Raw genomic sequence first — 14,016 nt, 5'->3', positions numbered from 1 at the left:
GAAGGAGTGGGGCTGAATGGCATGAAGAAGCAGACCACAGTAGGGGTGGAATGGCTGTCAGCAGGGGGCGCTAAAGGAGGAAAGCCTTTACACCATGCCCCAGCCACTAGGGGGTGTGCCAGCCAATGAGTCACATGCTTATGCTTTTGTCCCATGTGTCCAGAAATGGCTTGAGGAGAATTGTCCCCAGCAGAGGGCCCCGGTAAGCAGCTCTGTATTACCCCCTCACAAGGCACAGTGCAGGGGGCATGTGGTTTCTAGAGTGCCTGGTAGTAGGCTTCAAGCAGCCTATGGCAACCTCATCAGGACTGCCTATGAAGTTGCTCTGATTTATGCCAGGGACCACACTGACTCACGTGACCGCACAGAGTCAGGGTAGCACAAAGGTGGCTTAAAGCTAGCTTTGTTCCCGCTTCCCCTTCTGTGCTCTGCCTCCTAGAGGCAGCACAGTCTTGAACCCAAGGATTTTTTTTTTTGTTCTGTTTTAGTATTTTAGAGAATTTTTCCTCTTTCTTCAGATAAGGTCCTAAGTGCAACAAAAATAACCCCTCTTCAAAATCACTTTACATATTTCATCATTGAGTCCTAGAAGTTTATACCCTTTTGCCACAGTAAGGAAATATTACTGGTCTTTATCATTCTAGGTCTGATGGGTTTTTTCTCCTCACTGCCATAGAGGAAATGTCTTTTTAAAATTTCTCAAAGGTAAAAGCTGCATTTAATGAGCAGACAAGATGTTATGAAATCAGGACAGAGTCACATTGTAGAAGACACGAAGAACTGTTTATCTGTTACGGGCCTCATGATAACCAGCGACTTCTGCTAGAATATGGATTTGTTGCCATCAACAACCCACAGAGTGGGGTTTATGTCTCAGCAGGTTGGTAGCTTGATCTTCACATTAAAATATGAAATACTAGGGAGCCAGCCAGCTTTATCTCTTCATCTGGGTAAATATGGTAATTGAGGGGCAGTGAGGAAGCTTACATAGTTTCACTCTGCACTAGGCTGTCGCCATATATGATCAATTTAGGGTTTGTTGGGAGCATTAAAGTGAAATATAGGGTTGAGTTGGTTCCATTTTTGCCTTTTTGAACTACACCTAATAGGGATTTTTAACTAAAAGTGTGTGTGTGTGTGTGTGTGTGTGTGTGTGAAGTGGCCTTCATTTTTTTGGAATTGCTCAGGTTTCATTTGTTACGCTATGAAACTTAGTTAGCTTTACTCTGAAAACTCTTACATGTTTGGTTAACTTTAAGCACAGGAGTAGCAACATTAGCTTCAATGGGAGTGCTTATGCGAGTAAAATTTAGGCACGTGCTTAAGTGTTTGCAGGATTGTGGCTTTAGAGAATAATTTAAGGATGGAACTGGAAATGCTGGGAGATTTTTGCAAACTACCCTCTCTCAAGTGTGTGTGTGTGTGTGTGTGTGTGTGTGTGCATGCTTCTGTATCACACTAAATATTGATGGAGCCTTTTCATAGAGAGGATGCTCACATGTCTTAGAGGCCCCAATTCTGCTAAACTTAGTGTTAAACATGTGCTGAACTAAGACCACAATAAGAGAAACCCATGCTATTAGGCAGCCCAGTCATTGTTATAGAAAATTAATAATTAAGTGGTGAAGACTTGGTTATGAGTTGGCCAACAAGCTGATTGGAGAGCCAAAAAATAGCTTGGGAAGTGGATTTTTTTTGTTTGTTTTTTTTGTCAGTGGGGCTTGGTTGCTTATATAGGCATGTGAAGAGAGAGACAGCTGTTTGGAATTGAGTATGCAGTAGACAAGTTACATTTTTATTATAAAGCATTAAGGCTGTTTAAAGTCAGATTTGCAGCTTGTATAAATCAACTCCATTTACTTCAGTGGAGTTGTGTTGATTTACCAGCTGAGCATCTGGCTCTTGGTGCTTTAGAACTGACTGTATGTCAAAAATTGTGTTAAAAGAACATTATTAAGGTTGCCAGGTCAAGTACTCAAGAGTTAGGAAATGCCAGAATGAACTCACGCTCTGGGTTCAGTCCTGCAAGTTGCTAAGTGCTCTTCAGAGGGTTCTTCAACTCAAGGTAAAGTTCATTAAAGTTTTGACATTATCTGAGCTGGTCTTTGCGTACTGTTCAGTTGGAAGATTAATTATAGTTAAAATACAGTTCAAGTTTAGTTTGTTTTCAGTGTTAACTGTTTGCTTAAGGATCTTTAAATATGTGTTTTGCAGATATCCTTCTTAAACATCTCTTTTCAGCAGACAAGCAGAGAAATATGAAGCTTTCCATTCTAAAGGCTCATAACTTGTTAGAGTAAGTATCTCTTTAAAACCCTGGTTTCCATTTGAGAAAATAGTTACAACAAAACTGAAATAAAAGTTCAGATGCTTTTTTTTTTTTAAACTTGCCAAAAATTTGGTTTATAAAAATATAGGTATTCTGTTTAGCTCCTTGATAGTGGAAGAGAATTTAAGTGGATAAAAGACAATATGAAAGCTAAGGATCAGGGCTAGGGGTCAGCACAAGACAATCTGGACCACCCTGTCCTAAGGCTGTGGGAAGCAGCAGAGCAAAGGAAGCTGGGGAGAATCCTTTTCCCCTAGATGTTACAGTGTAGTTCCCACATGGACTATGAATTTGCTTCTCCTTAACTGTGTCCTAGGGTGGGAGGAGGCTGCCACTAGGCAGATGTTTTGTTGCCACAGTTACTGTTAGTGTGAAGATGACAAACTGTGTAATGAGCTCATGCTTTCTACCTTTTGGTAATTTTTGACACTTTTAGAAATTTGACGTTTGGAAGGGATGGGCCATCATGGAGACTCCTCACAGCTCTCAAGTTATTATGTCTTGGAGCAGATGAATTGTAAGTTTCAAATACACTTACAGAAATGTGGTCATTTATTTAGAAAATAATGCCCCTTCTATCCCTCTAGTCTGTGTCTTCTCACACTAAGTGAGGTGTAGAGATGGTAACATTGGATATACTTGTGTGATTATCTCGAATGTCAATAAGACTACTCACATGTGTAAGGCAAGAAGGATTTGGAACAATATATAATTTAAAAGTCGTTATCTGCTTGTTGCATATATGACAACTCGATTCAGTTAAACACCAAGCATTCTGTTGTTGTTCCCTTCCTACTTCAAGAACTGGATATTGCTTTAGTGTTCAGTTTCTGTTTCTTACATTTGTCACTTTGATGGGTCCCATGAACTCAGACATCAGTTTGATTTCTCTGAAAAGTACATTTCAGGGACTACTTTTGAAATTTCAGGGCCAAGTTCATGCTGAAGTACAAAGGTTCAGCACTGATGTCACAAAATTGATTGTGCTTATTTCAGCAGTGAATTTGGTCTTCACAATCTTGGCATTGTTTGCAGATAGGTACATGAGCGTTGTCAGTTATCAAACATGTTTTAAAATTAAAAGGAAAAATATTTACACTCATCTATGCTGTGAGGGTTTAGTCCTGGACAGAACATGTTAAAGTAACTGAAAGATATTGAGACCCATCTGTCTTCCATACCATGCAGTGTGTGTTCTGTGCTACTCAGCGGCTTAAACATGCACATCATTGTGGTATCTGAGTGCTGTGGGTCTATTTTTTATGTGTGTGTGTGTGTGTGTGTGTTAACTTTGACTTACTTATCTATCAGGGTTTTATTTATTTTATTTTGAGCTATAACTTCAGTTTAACTTCTGGCTGGGGAATGCAACAAATAATCGCTTGTCAAACATATTTTTTGCTTTAGTACCTACTGGAAGAAAGTGCTGCTTGGTGATATAATTTCAGCCAGAAATGAAGAGAGGAGTTTGAACATAGCGGCAAAAATATGCTTTTCTTTAATAGAGGAGACACAGCACAGCCTTCACCAGGTAACTTGGCTAGAAGAATACAACGGGGCAGACGCCCCCAAGGGGCTTGTCTACGTGGTGCTGTAGTCTGCAATAGAGGGCTGTAAATTTTAGTCCCCACTAGCATGTTGCGCACTGGCAGGCCCAGGGTGGACTCTACTGGTGTGCACTAAAAGTTCCTGTGTATGTTAATGTACTGCTGTTTGAAACAGGACTACGTTAACGCATGCTAGGGAGCTTTTAGTGTGCACCAACACAGATCAGTTTGCATCCCTCAAGTGCAGACTACAGTACTGCATAGACAACTTAGCATAAATTGGTAGTAACAACATTGACTTCAGTGATGAAAATGAGGGTAGCATCTGGCTCTGTGTGTTTCATAGGCAATGGTTTGACCTACAATTATCAGCTTATTTCTGGCGTTAGCTAAATGCTTATTTTTGTGGGCAGGGTGCCTTTTATTTTGCTATTCAAAGTGTGCTTCAGGCATAATATACTCTGGATTTACACCAATATAACTGGGATCAGCTCCTGGTGCAGTAAGCGTGCCTTAGTTTAGGATTTATCCTGCTTTGGGGGAGTTGGAGGGGACTGTCACTTTTTTGGGAATATCTTGGTATATATTACGCACATGGACCTTAAATCAATGGGATTATTTCCATTTAATTCAAGTGGGTTTTGGATTAGGAACTCTTGGTAAAGCATAAAAAGGTGGCATATGAAAAAAGCCCCTTGCTATTGACTGCACTAAAGTGATTCTGGATTTACACCAGTATAACTAAGATCAGAAAATGGCCCAACGGTTACAATGATTTTCTTTAAAACTGCATGCAGTAATCTTATTGCAGTGGCAATAGGCTTTAACTCAGGAGCAGCGTAGTGGCCATCATATCCCTTTATCTGGTGTGGTGTACCTCATGGCTATCTGATGTGATGAGGGCAAACCAATTAGGTGTACTTTTTATGAATTAAGTGAGAAAATAAATAAGCAAATACAAAGCTAGCTAACTTACTGCATTTCCCTAAAACAATGTGATCAATAGCGTAAATTGACCTCAATTGACATCAATAACCTGACAAGAAAATAGATTGAGAATCAGTCAAAAAAAAGAAAAAAAGACTGGGACTGACTGTTCAGCTTGGAAAAGAGATGACTAAGGGGGGATATGATTATGAATAGTGTGGAGAAAGTAAATAAGGAAGTGTTATTTAATCCTTCACATAACACAAGAACCAGGGTCACACAATGAAATTAAAAGCAGCAGGTTTAAAACAAACATAAGGAAGTACTTCTTCACACAACGCACAGGCAACTTGTGGAACTCTTTGTCAGGGGATGTTGTGAAGGCCAAAATTAGAACTGGGTTAAAAAAAGAACTAGATAAATTTCATGGAGGATAGGTCCATCAATGGCTATTAGTCAAGATGGTCAGGGATGCAACCCCATGGCTCTGGCTGGCAGAAGCTGGGATTGAACAATGGGCTGCATCACACGATGATTGCCCTGTTCTTTAGTTGCAGGCATCCCCACAGTTATCTTAGAAAATAATTCAAAAGAGAAAAATACTTAAAGGATCTACTCTTCAGCTTGCTTACTCCGTGAAGCTTCAGAGTCAGTCAGGAACTGCAGTTTGGGGAACCAGATGATGTCTTTTGGCTCAGATATCTTAAGATAGCATGTGTCATCCTCTGGTCAGCTGGCTGGTCTATGAGAATCTCTCTCCTCTTTCTTGGGGACTGGCCCAGGGAAAGTAGGGTATTAGCCATCTGGGTGTCTTTGTGGTGACCCATGAAGCAGCACACTTGGTTTTTTAAGGTTGGTAATGACTCATAGTACCTCCCAGAGATTTTTTTCGAGCAAATGGGAGATCACAGGTTCCATATCTCTTGTAGTAGGAAGAGAACTTGAGACATAAGCCCTTGTATTAGAGGCCTGGTGTGGGGCGGGACCTGCTTACAGAATCTGGCAAGAACAGGGCTAATATTGCAAAAATACATATTTCAAAGAAGTGCTAAGCACAGAGTACTCACTCAAACACATCCCGATATCAAGTGGTACCAGAATATTCCGATGTCAAGGATGGTACAAAAACATTCCCCAAGAATAACAGCAACACACTGACCCCTTCTAAAAGATAAGGTCAGTATGTAATAGAGATGTATTGATTGAACCAACACGTACAAGGTGATGGGTGATAACTAGCCACATCAGGGGGCAGTAACTAACTATGGGGCAGTACTAACTTGTTTGTATCAGGGTATAAAGATGTATCTCAGAGGGAATATCTTTGTCTGGCCTAGGGAGGAATGGAATGTTCCTCTGTTCACTGAGCTGCCCATTGTTACGGGCATACATGCATTAGTAGTCTGGTAGAGTCTACAGGATACTAGTACTGTGTTTTGTCGACAATAAATCTGGCCTGATGCCTTCATACCTTAACGGGTCTTGTGGTCATTGGGTGGTTCATTTGAGGTCTGCTGTGCCAGCTGTCTGCACAGAGCTGGGGCAGCACACAGAAAACACACACATACGCAGCCGAACATCTAATCACACTGGTGACCCCAACTACTGCGTTGTCCAGTCCTTGTTGAGGGTGGTCAGGCTTAATCTTTGGTTTGCTTTTGGGGCCTTCCTTCCTTCCTGCGAGCAGTGTTATCACCACATCTATCTTAAACTACAAGTCCACGTACTTCCCCCCAAAAAACCTTATCTGGGTTAACAGTCAGTGTGTCACAGAGGTTCTCAGGCAGTTAGGGCTCAGCCACTTCCCTGGATATGACTGGTAGCCCATTGCCGTTTGACTGATAACATTGTCAGTGCCCAGACTTATTCATATATCTCATGCACGCACTTCCTTAGTGTCGCTTAGGGCCTCACAACACACAGAAAGAAATGACCGAACTGTCACCCTGTGGCTAGACTGGGCGAATGTAAGGGTGTCTTGCACTACCAATGTCCTATTGACAAAGCTGCTTTTGAACTCTTGTTAATATAAACGTCATTTAAAAATACAACAGATGAAAATACCTACTCAGTGTCTACGCTACTATAGACCTATGTGCCATATATAATTGCCTACAGTAAAATAAAATGACTACCTGTGAGCTTATTTTAGCCACCCCTGAGAACAAAACAAACCTCTGTTAAGAATATTATAATGGAAAATAGTTATAAAAATACATCCTCAGCAAAGAAAACATGTATGCACAGAGTTCAAGCAGCTCATGGCCCTCAGAGCCTAGGTACAGCTTCTTTAGGCCTGAACCGCTGAACTGGAGGAGCAGAGACAGAATTGTTTATAGACATGGCATATAGGGACATTGTAGAGCAAGCCCGCCTCAGAACTGACTTCCCTGATCTTCCAGTTGAGGAAGCCAATCTTCTGATGGAAGGGCATCTAGGTGAAATGGAAGGACACACCTTCTTAGATGGGATTTCCTTCCCACTGCGATAGTGGAGATGAACAATTCCTCAGGCACCAAAGAGGTTGCTTCAGGCGATGGAATTACAGGCAGCAGTACGGGATTAGATCAGGAATAGACAGGTATGTGGTTACTGAGAGAACAGCATGGTGACTTGCCTGCCAGTTGCAAAGGTGGTGGATATTACAAGACTCTAGATGGACTTCTGGTGAATGCTGGGGAGGAGCCTATGATGGTGGTACGTGTTGGTACTGATGACATAGGGAGCCATAGGAGAGAAGTCCTGAAAGCTAAATTTAGACTGCTAGGTAGAAGGCTTAGGTCCAGATCTGGGGGATAGGAGCATTCCCTGAAGTCCTTCCAATCTCAGTGTGTGGTTGAGAAAATGGTGTATAGAAAAGGGGTTACACAGTTGAAGCTATATGGATACAAATTCCAAATGGTAAGAATGTAAATGTATTAGTAGGGCTATGCTACTGTCCTCGAGATCAGGAAAAGGAAACGGAATAGACAATGTTGGGAGAAATCCAAGGCAGACAAGTGTAACGAAATGATGACAGTGGGAAATTTCAGTTATATAAGTTCAGGTATTAACTGTTCAAAAGGCATAATGGGACAGTGTTGAGTACTTGTGTCAAAACTTTGATCCATTAAGTGTTTGCTTCTTATAACAGCCAGTTCTAGAGGCTGTTCTTGACTTTGTCTTAACTCAAGCATGGGAGCTAATTCATGAAGTAGCTAGCTGAGTCCATTATTGAAGCTGATTGTGGTGTCCAGAAAGCTGATGCTGGTGTGGCTGTGTTTTAGAGAGCATTTGATGGATGGGTTAGTGAAGTTGTGGTGGAAATTTATGAGTAGCTGAGTAGTATTAGTGACTATAATATAACTAGGCTCACAATCTCTGACCTACTGTAGGGGGCAGATTGCTGAACATCTGCTTACAGTCTGTAGGGTTCTTCTGAACCTTCTGGTGCTGGCCACTGGTGTGGACAGGATACTGGACTAGATGGACTTTGAGTCTCATCCAGTCTGGCAATTCCTACGTTCCTGTGAACACTGGGCTACTCACGAGGAGCCTGACATTTTCTTAATGTTGACTTTAGTCTATATTTTCTGTCTGTGTTGTGGATTTTGAACAAACGCTTTTTCATTTTGCCACTAATTGTGTTTTCTTGATAAGTCATAACATGTAACTAGTACACATTTTGATGCCACTTACCTCTGGCACAAATTAATTTGTCGCAAATGTCTGTTTATGGGCTACATCTATTTTTATTACTGAGTTTAAATATCCTCTTGGTTTTTATACACTTCAGATTTCCCAAATGAAAAAGGACAAGGTGAACCTTGAAAACCAGCTGGCTTTGGTAGAAGTACTGCGCCTGGAAGATCTGACGATCCTGCAAACATCAGCAGAAATTCTGTACAACTTGCACCCTGCAATAACTTGACCTGTTCAGAAAGCAGACCCTGACTGTCACAGCACAGTGGCTTTCACTTACCAGGAGCTAGAGGCCTGCTTGACCCAAACATTTTTGATGACCAGTAGCATCAAGGAATAATGTAAAATTATGGTGGAAAAGCTGTCCAGTTTCATTTATGGGTGTTGACATCAGCCATAGGGACATATTCTGTGCCTCTTCTCCTGAGAGGCGCAGCCTAGAAAATGCAGCGGGCAAGAGTGGCTTTGTCACTTTTGTCATCTAGATTCTGGGCTGCTGTGGGGACCAAAACAGCTGGAATAATTAGAGCAGTTCCAGGGGCTGATGGAACTTCATCTGCCTGGGGACTGGACTATAGTCCAGAATTTCCATAGTGCCAAGCAGCTACTCCCTGGTATGTCCCTACTTTTGTGGCTTACATGGGAGGGCAGTGCAGAGCTACTTGCCTCACCCTATGTTATTTGTGTGCGAGGGCCATCCTCTGCTGACCCTTTTGTATCTCATTTATGGTCCCTGGACTTTGCTGGGATGATTATATAAGGTCTGGAGCACAGGCCATGTCAGCCCCACAATGACTCAAAAACATTCATCCAATGCCCAACCCAAATGCATGTATAGTACACTGATGCTGGAGGCTCGGGTGGTGGCCGTCATGCAGAAGTGTAGATTTCCCTCCCCCCATTTAAAAAAACTCCTCCGGATTGTTGCCAGCCTATGTGATTATTGCTCCTCCTCTGAACAACAAACAGATGTGCTTGAGTTTATTTTGAGCTGTGGTGTTGTAATAGTTTGCATGTTGGCTATTCAGGAAATCCACTCTGATGCATTCTACCAGTCCCGATTGTCACATGGAGAAATTTCCCTCTCCTGTCCCCTTTTTGCCTTTTCCTGATCGATCTGGCTGGACTTCATAGTTGTCGGAGGGTTAGGGTAACTATTGACATTAGGGCCATACCTGTGTGAATGGTCTTGTATCTTATTATTTTTTTGTGTGCTTTCCTGCAGGCCCTCGGTCTCTCACTTCTGTGTTTTCTAGTATGGATCTGCTGCATGTCAACAATTTACTAATACCCTAGTAGCTTTGGAAAAGCTAATGTGGGATAAAGTCTTGGTCAAGGGAGATATGTGAGGTGATGGGCAAAGCTTGAAGAGGAAAGGAAAGAGGATATCTTAGGTTCCACGGCTATGGGATCGGTATAAGGACATAGATAAATGGCTACAAAGTCAGTTGAAAACTGTCATGTGCACAGGGCCTGTATAATTTGGGAGTTGGCTGACTCACAGAGCTAGAGGCAAAAAGGGACACTTTGAGCATCTAGTCTGACCTACTGTATATCACCGGCCTCTAAATTTCACGTAGTTACCCCTGTATTTAGCCTAATAACTTGTTTGACTAAAGCTTATCTTCCACTTTGGCATCCAGTCTTTACTTGAAAACAGTAGAAATGGAGAATCCACCCATGGTTCCAGTGGTTAACCACAGTCACTGCTAGAGATTTGTGCCTTATTTCCAAGTTGAATTTGTCTGGCTTCTGCTTCAAGCCATTGGTTCTTGCTATGCCTTTCTCTTCTAGTTTAAAGACCCTATTAGTACCCAGTCTTTTCTCCCCATGAAAGAACTTGTGCATTGTAATCAAGTCACCTCTCAATCTTTTTTGATAAGCTTAACAGATTGAGCTCTCGTATCTCATTGTGAGGCATTTTCTCCAGTCGTTGAATCACTTTTTTGGGGCTCTTTTCTACACCCTTTCCAAATTTTCTACATTGTTTTTTAAATTGTGGATACCAGAACTGTAGGGGCAGAATTCTAGTATCAGTCTCACCAATGCTGTGTACAGAGGTAATATCTTCCCCTTATTCCTACTAGTAACTTTGCATTTGTCTGTATTAAAATGCATTTTGTTTGAATGGGGCCAGCTTTACCAAGCAATCCAGATAACTTTGCATGACTGCCCAATCCTCATTATTATTTATCACTATGCCAATCTTTTTGTGTCATGTGCAAATTTTATCAGCAGTGATTTTTTTTTTTATATTTACTTCCAGATCATTGATGAAAATATTGACTAGCGCTGGGACTAGTAGCAATCTCTGCAAAACCCCACTAGAAACATTGCCTGAAAGATTGCCTCTCAAAGAATATGTCTGTGGCCTGTGGAGTACAGGCACTACACGTGTAGCTACATGCTGCAGTGAAAGGCAAGCTGTATAAACACCTGTTGCTGTGGGGTAGAGCTACAGGCTGCAGTGAAAGTCTCCAGCAGCAGGGAGTGGGAAAAGGCTCTGGCAGTGGAGAAGCTGCTGGAATCTCCCTGGTGCTTGAGCCTCTCACTGTGTAGGGAAAAGACTCGAACACTGTTAAAAATAGCAGCATAGATGTGGGTGTGTAGAGAGCCTGTGTTGGGTGTATACACCGTGTGGTTCAAGTGTGTAGGACACTCTACTCGCCTAAGCAGTTCCTCCTCATTTACACTGCTGTTTATATGTGTGCTAGCGGGGCATGCAGTGTCTCTACGTTTATGGCAGCATGTAGACATACCTTAAGTGTTACACCGCCACAGTTCAGATCAACAGAGGTACCAGAGCTAGAGTTCTTTCATTTTAAATAGGAGGACATTCTCTTAGAAGGTCTCTCTCCTCTATAATTTGCTTCCGCCCCCCTCCCTCCCCCCCCCCCAACCACACTTGGTCCACCAACGCCTGAATTTATTAACCTTTCCATCATGCTTCAAGACTCTTCTGTTCACCTGGACATTTGGAAAGATGGGTTGAGGGAGAATTTTTATTTTTGTCAGATAATTACTGAAATGGGATGAACGGTCTAGATGATGATGTAAATAAAAGAGACTATCTGGGAAGGGAGCTTATTGCTATTTTATTGCCCTTTTTTTTGTACCCAATTGCTCTTGGCCTGTTATGTTATGGGAGCTCGTGGCCTCACACTGCATTTTGTAAGGAAGTCTTAGTATAACGTTAGTCATGTGTAAAATGAACTATGGTATAAAAAATAACATAAGGCTCTATTTTTATTGTGTGTTTGAACAGCTCCTAGCACACCTAATAGGAGCCTGGGCCATGACTAGGGCTCCTAGATGTTACAGTAATACTAATAATAAGGTAATAACAAATCTGAACGTACGTATATTTTAGTTACATCAGAAAAGCCCATCTATTAAACACTTTTAAAATAACGTAATCTCTTTGAAGTGGTGTCAAGAGTCACTACAAATCACTCCCAGCATTTTACACTCTCAGTTGTAGCGTGGTGTAACATGTCCTAGGGGCCCTTACAGCAGCTGGGGAAGGGCCAGAGTGTAGCGAGCTCCAGCCATGCTTGTCCCTGCTCTGACAAGCCCACTGTCCCTGGAGTGTTGAGAAGGGGCGGTGTGAAGCAGGGTATGCTAAGATTCTCCTAGGCCAGGGAAATTCTCAATAGCTCATGTAGATCCTTTTTGTAACACAGAGGCGGTTCAAAGGGAACTTTGGTGCTGAGGAGTTGCGACTAATGCCAGGAACTGATTATCTGCTTAGTTTCATTTAATAAAATTATCCCTAGAGAAGGTAGGATGTGACCCTGAGTTGCTATCAATCTGCATATTTCTATGTAGTTAATGGAACTAGGCTAATGTAGACCAGCTGAAGATCTGGCCTTGAGTATGTTGAATAGTTAATAGCAGTGTTTTACAGAGTTGGACACAGAGGGGTTTAGAGATTATTTTGAGGTGATATGGGGCTGTAATTAAGACTGCTGTGCTTAGAGCAATTTCCATTTCTGTAGGTATGATAGGTGGCCTTGGACTTGCAGGAAAACACTACAGTTTGACAGTGGACTAATGTCAAAGGCAAAATCCTGCCCCACCCTAAACTATGAAGTCACGATCCGTGAGTGTGTACTACACTTCAACGTCAGCTTTGCTGAATTGCACCCTTAGGCACATGTGTAAGACTTCAATAGGACTTAAATGGTTTGCTGAATCAGAGCCTAAAATACATCTGAGCTAAGGCATCCTAAGATGGTTTACCTAACCACCTTTGCACATTCTTAGCTTCTCTAGCTTTCATTCTAGAAGCTTAAAAGGACTCTTGTTATCTTAGTAGTTTAGTTTTAGTAACTTGCTGTTAATTAACATTTGCCTCAAAGAGTTTAATCAGTCTGTCATTTAAGTGTAGTTCTACTGTGAAAAGAGACACTGTAAAAATAGCCCATTCTCATTCATTCCACAGATCTACTCCCTGTGGATGTTCAAGGCAGATCTGCAAACTTTAGAACCACTACTATGTTTTTACCAATATAGATTTGGGGGAAGCGAGCTATATTTTATTCGGACTTGCTTAGCATCAGCAGAACAGTTAAAGTCCAAAATACAGAGCTACATTCTGCCTTCAGTTATGCTTGTGCAACTACAGAGAAGACAATAGGTCTACATAGGTGTAACAGCAGCAGGAGCAGAATCTTCATTGCTAGTGGCAATACATAAGACAAGAAATAACCCAGCTTGACTCTCACATCCTAAGGTGCAGAGCTGGCATTTGGGGGAGGGGGAGGTTTTTTGTTGTTGTTGTCAGCTGAACAAATGAAATCTGGAGTCACTGAAAAATTATAAACACAGCAGCCTATAATGCCATCTAACCCGAGTCATTTTTTAGAATAGAACCTCACTTTACAGTGAACATCCTATGGATTTTCTTTGATCTCTTCTGGTGAGTGGCTTCTAGTTTTCATATTTCTTCAGCAATAGGGTGGAGAGCATTCATAATTTCTTAGTGTTTTTAGACCTAACTGATCAGAACAAGGTAAGATAGCATCAGCTCTCAAGCCCTGTTAATTAAAGCTTTAAGTACACTATGAAAACATTTAAAAAATGACACTCCCTAAGGAAGAGATCTTTAAGTGATGTCTCTAAGGATACATTGCCCCTATAAGGTTGAACATTCCCTGCAAATATAAAATCTTTTTGAAGAAGGTCCTTGGGAATTATCTGAAGTGATTACAAGCACACAGTGCATCTATAATTATAGATGAACATAATAAACAGAATGCTGGGAAAGGTTTGCAATAAAATCTGCCTGGTTTGTTTAATTACACAGTACACTTGGACTAAGTTTGCTGAACACTTTGCAACCTACCCTTGTGTTCATTTTTGCAGCAAAATCATGTGGAATTCATAGTGTGTCATCATTTCCACATGAAACCAAGAGAATCTTGGCATTTGTGACTGATTTTAGTCATATCTAAAACCCAAACTGAGATGATATGAATTCACACAGACTGAAATGGAAATAAATCATCACATAATTCCCATGAGTTTTAT

At 41.5% G+C, this 14,016-nt stretch overlaps 1 protein-coding gene across 6 annotated transcripts in view; it reads left to right on the top strand.

Annotated features, from left to right (window-relative positions):
* The window catches only part of SETD4 (SET domain containing 4), a 47,489-nt gene extending 35,774 nt beyond the window's left edge, over nt 1-11,715 (top strand). For 4 of the 6 annotated variants that reach the window (XM_034752535.1, XM_034752509.1, XM_034752525.1 and 1 more), the window contains exons 7-11: nt 706-880; nt 2,215-2,296; nt 2,766-2,846; nt 3,737-3,860; nt 8,579-11,715. In XM_034752535.1, the coding sequence (XP_034608426.1) occupies nt 706-880; nt 2,215-2,296; nt 2,766-2,846; nt 3,737-3,860; nt 8,579-8,713 (597 nt within the window). In that variant the 3' untranslated portion in view covers nt 8,714-11,715. Of the gene's footprint in view, nt 1-705; nt 889-2,214; nt 2,297-2,765; nt 2,847-3,736; nt 3,861-8,578 lie in introns of those variants that run through there. The other 2 variants (XM_034752546.1, XM_034752555.1) reach the window with 2 other exon arrangements.
* The last annotated feature ends 2,301 nt before the right edge of the window (nt 11,716-14,016 follow it).

This window comes from Trachemys scripta, chromosome 1, assembly GCF_013100865.1.
Source record: "Trachemys scripta elegans isolate TJP31775 chromosome 1, CAS_Tse_1.0, whole genome shotgun sequence".
Taxonomy (NCBI): Eukaryota; Metazoa; Chordata; order Testudines; family Emydidae; genus Trachemys; species Trachemys scripta.
The sequence above is the reverse complement of the archived record's forward strand: the minus strand, read 5'-3'. Positions and strand labels throughout refer to the sequence as shown.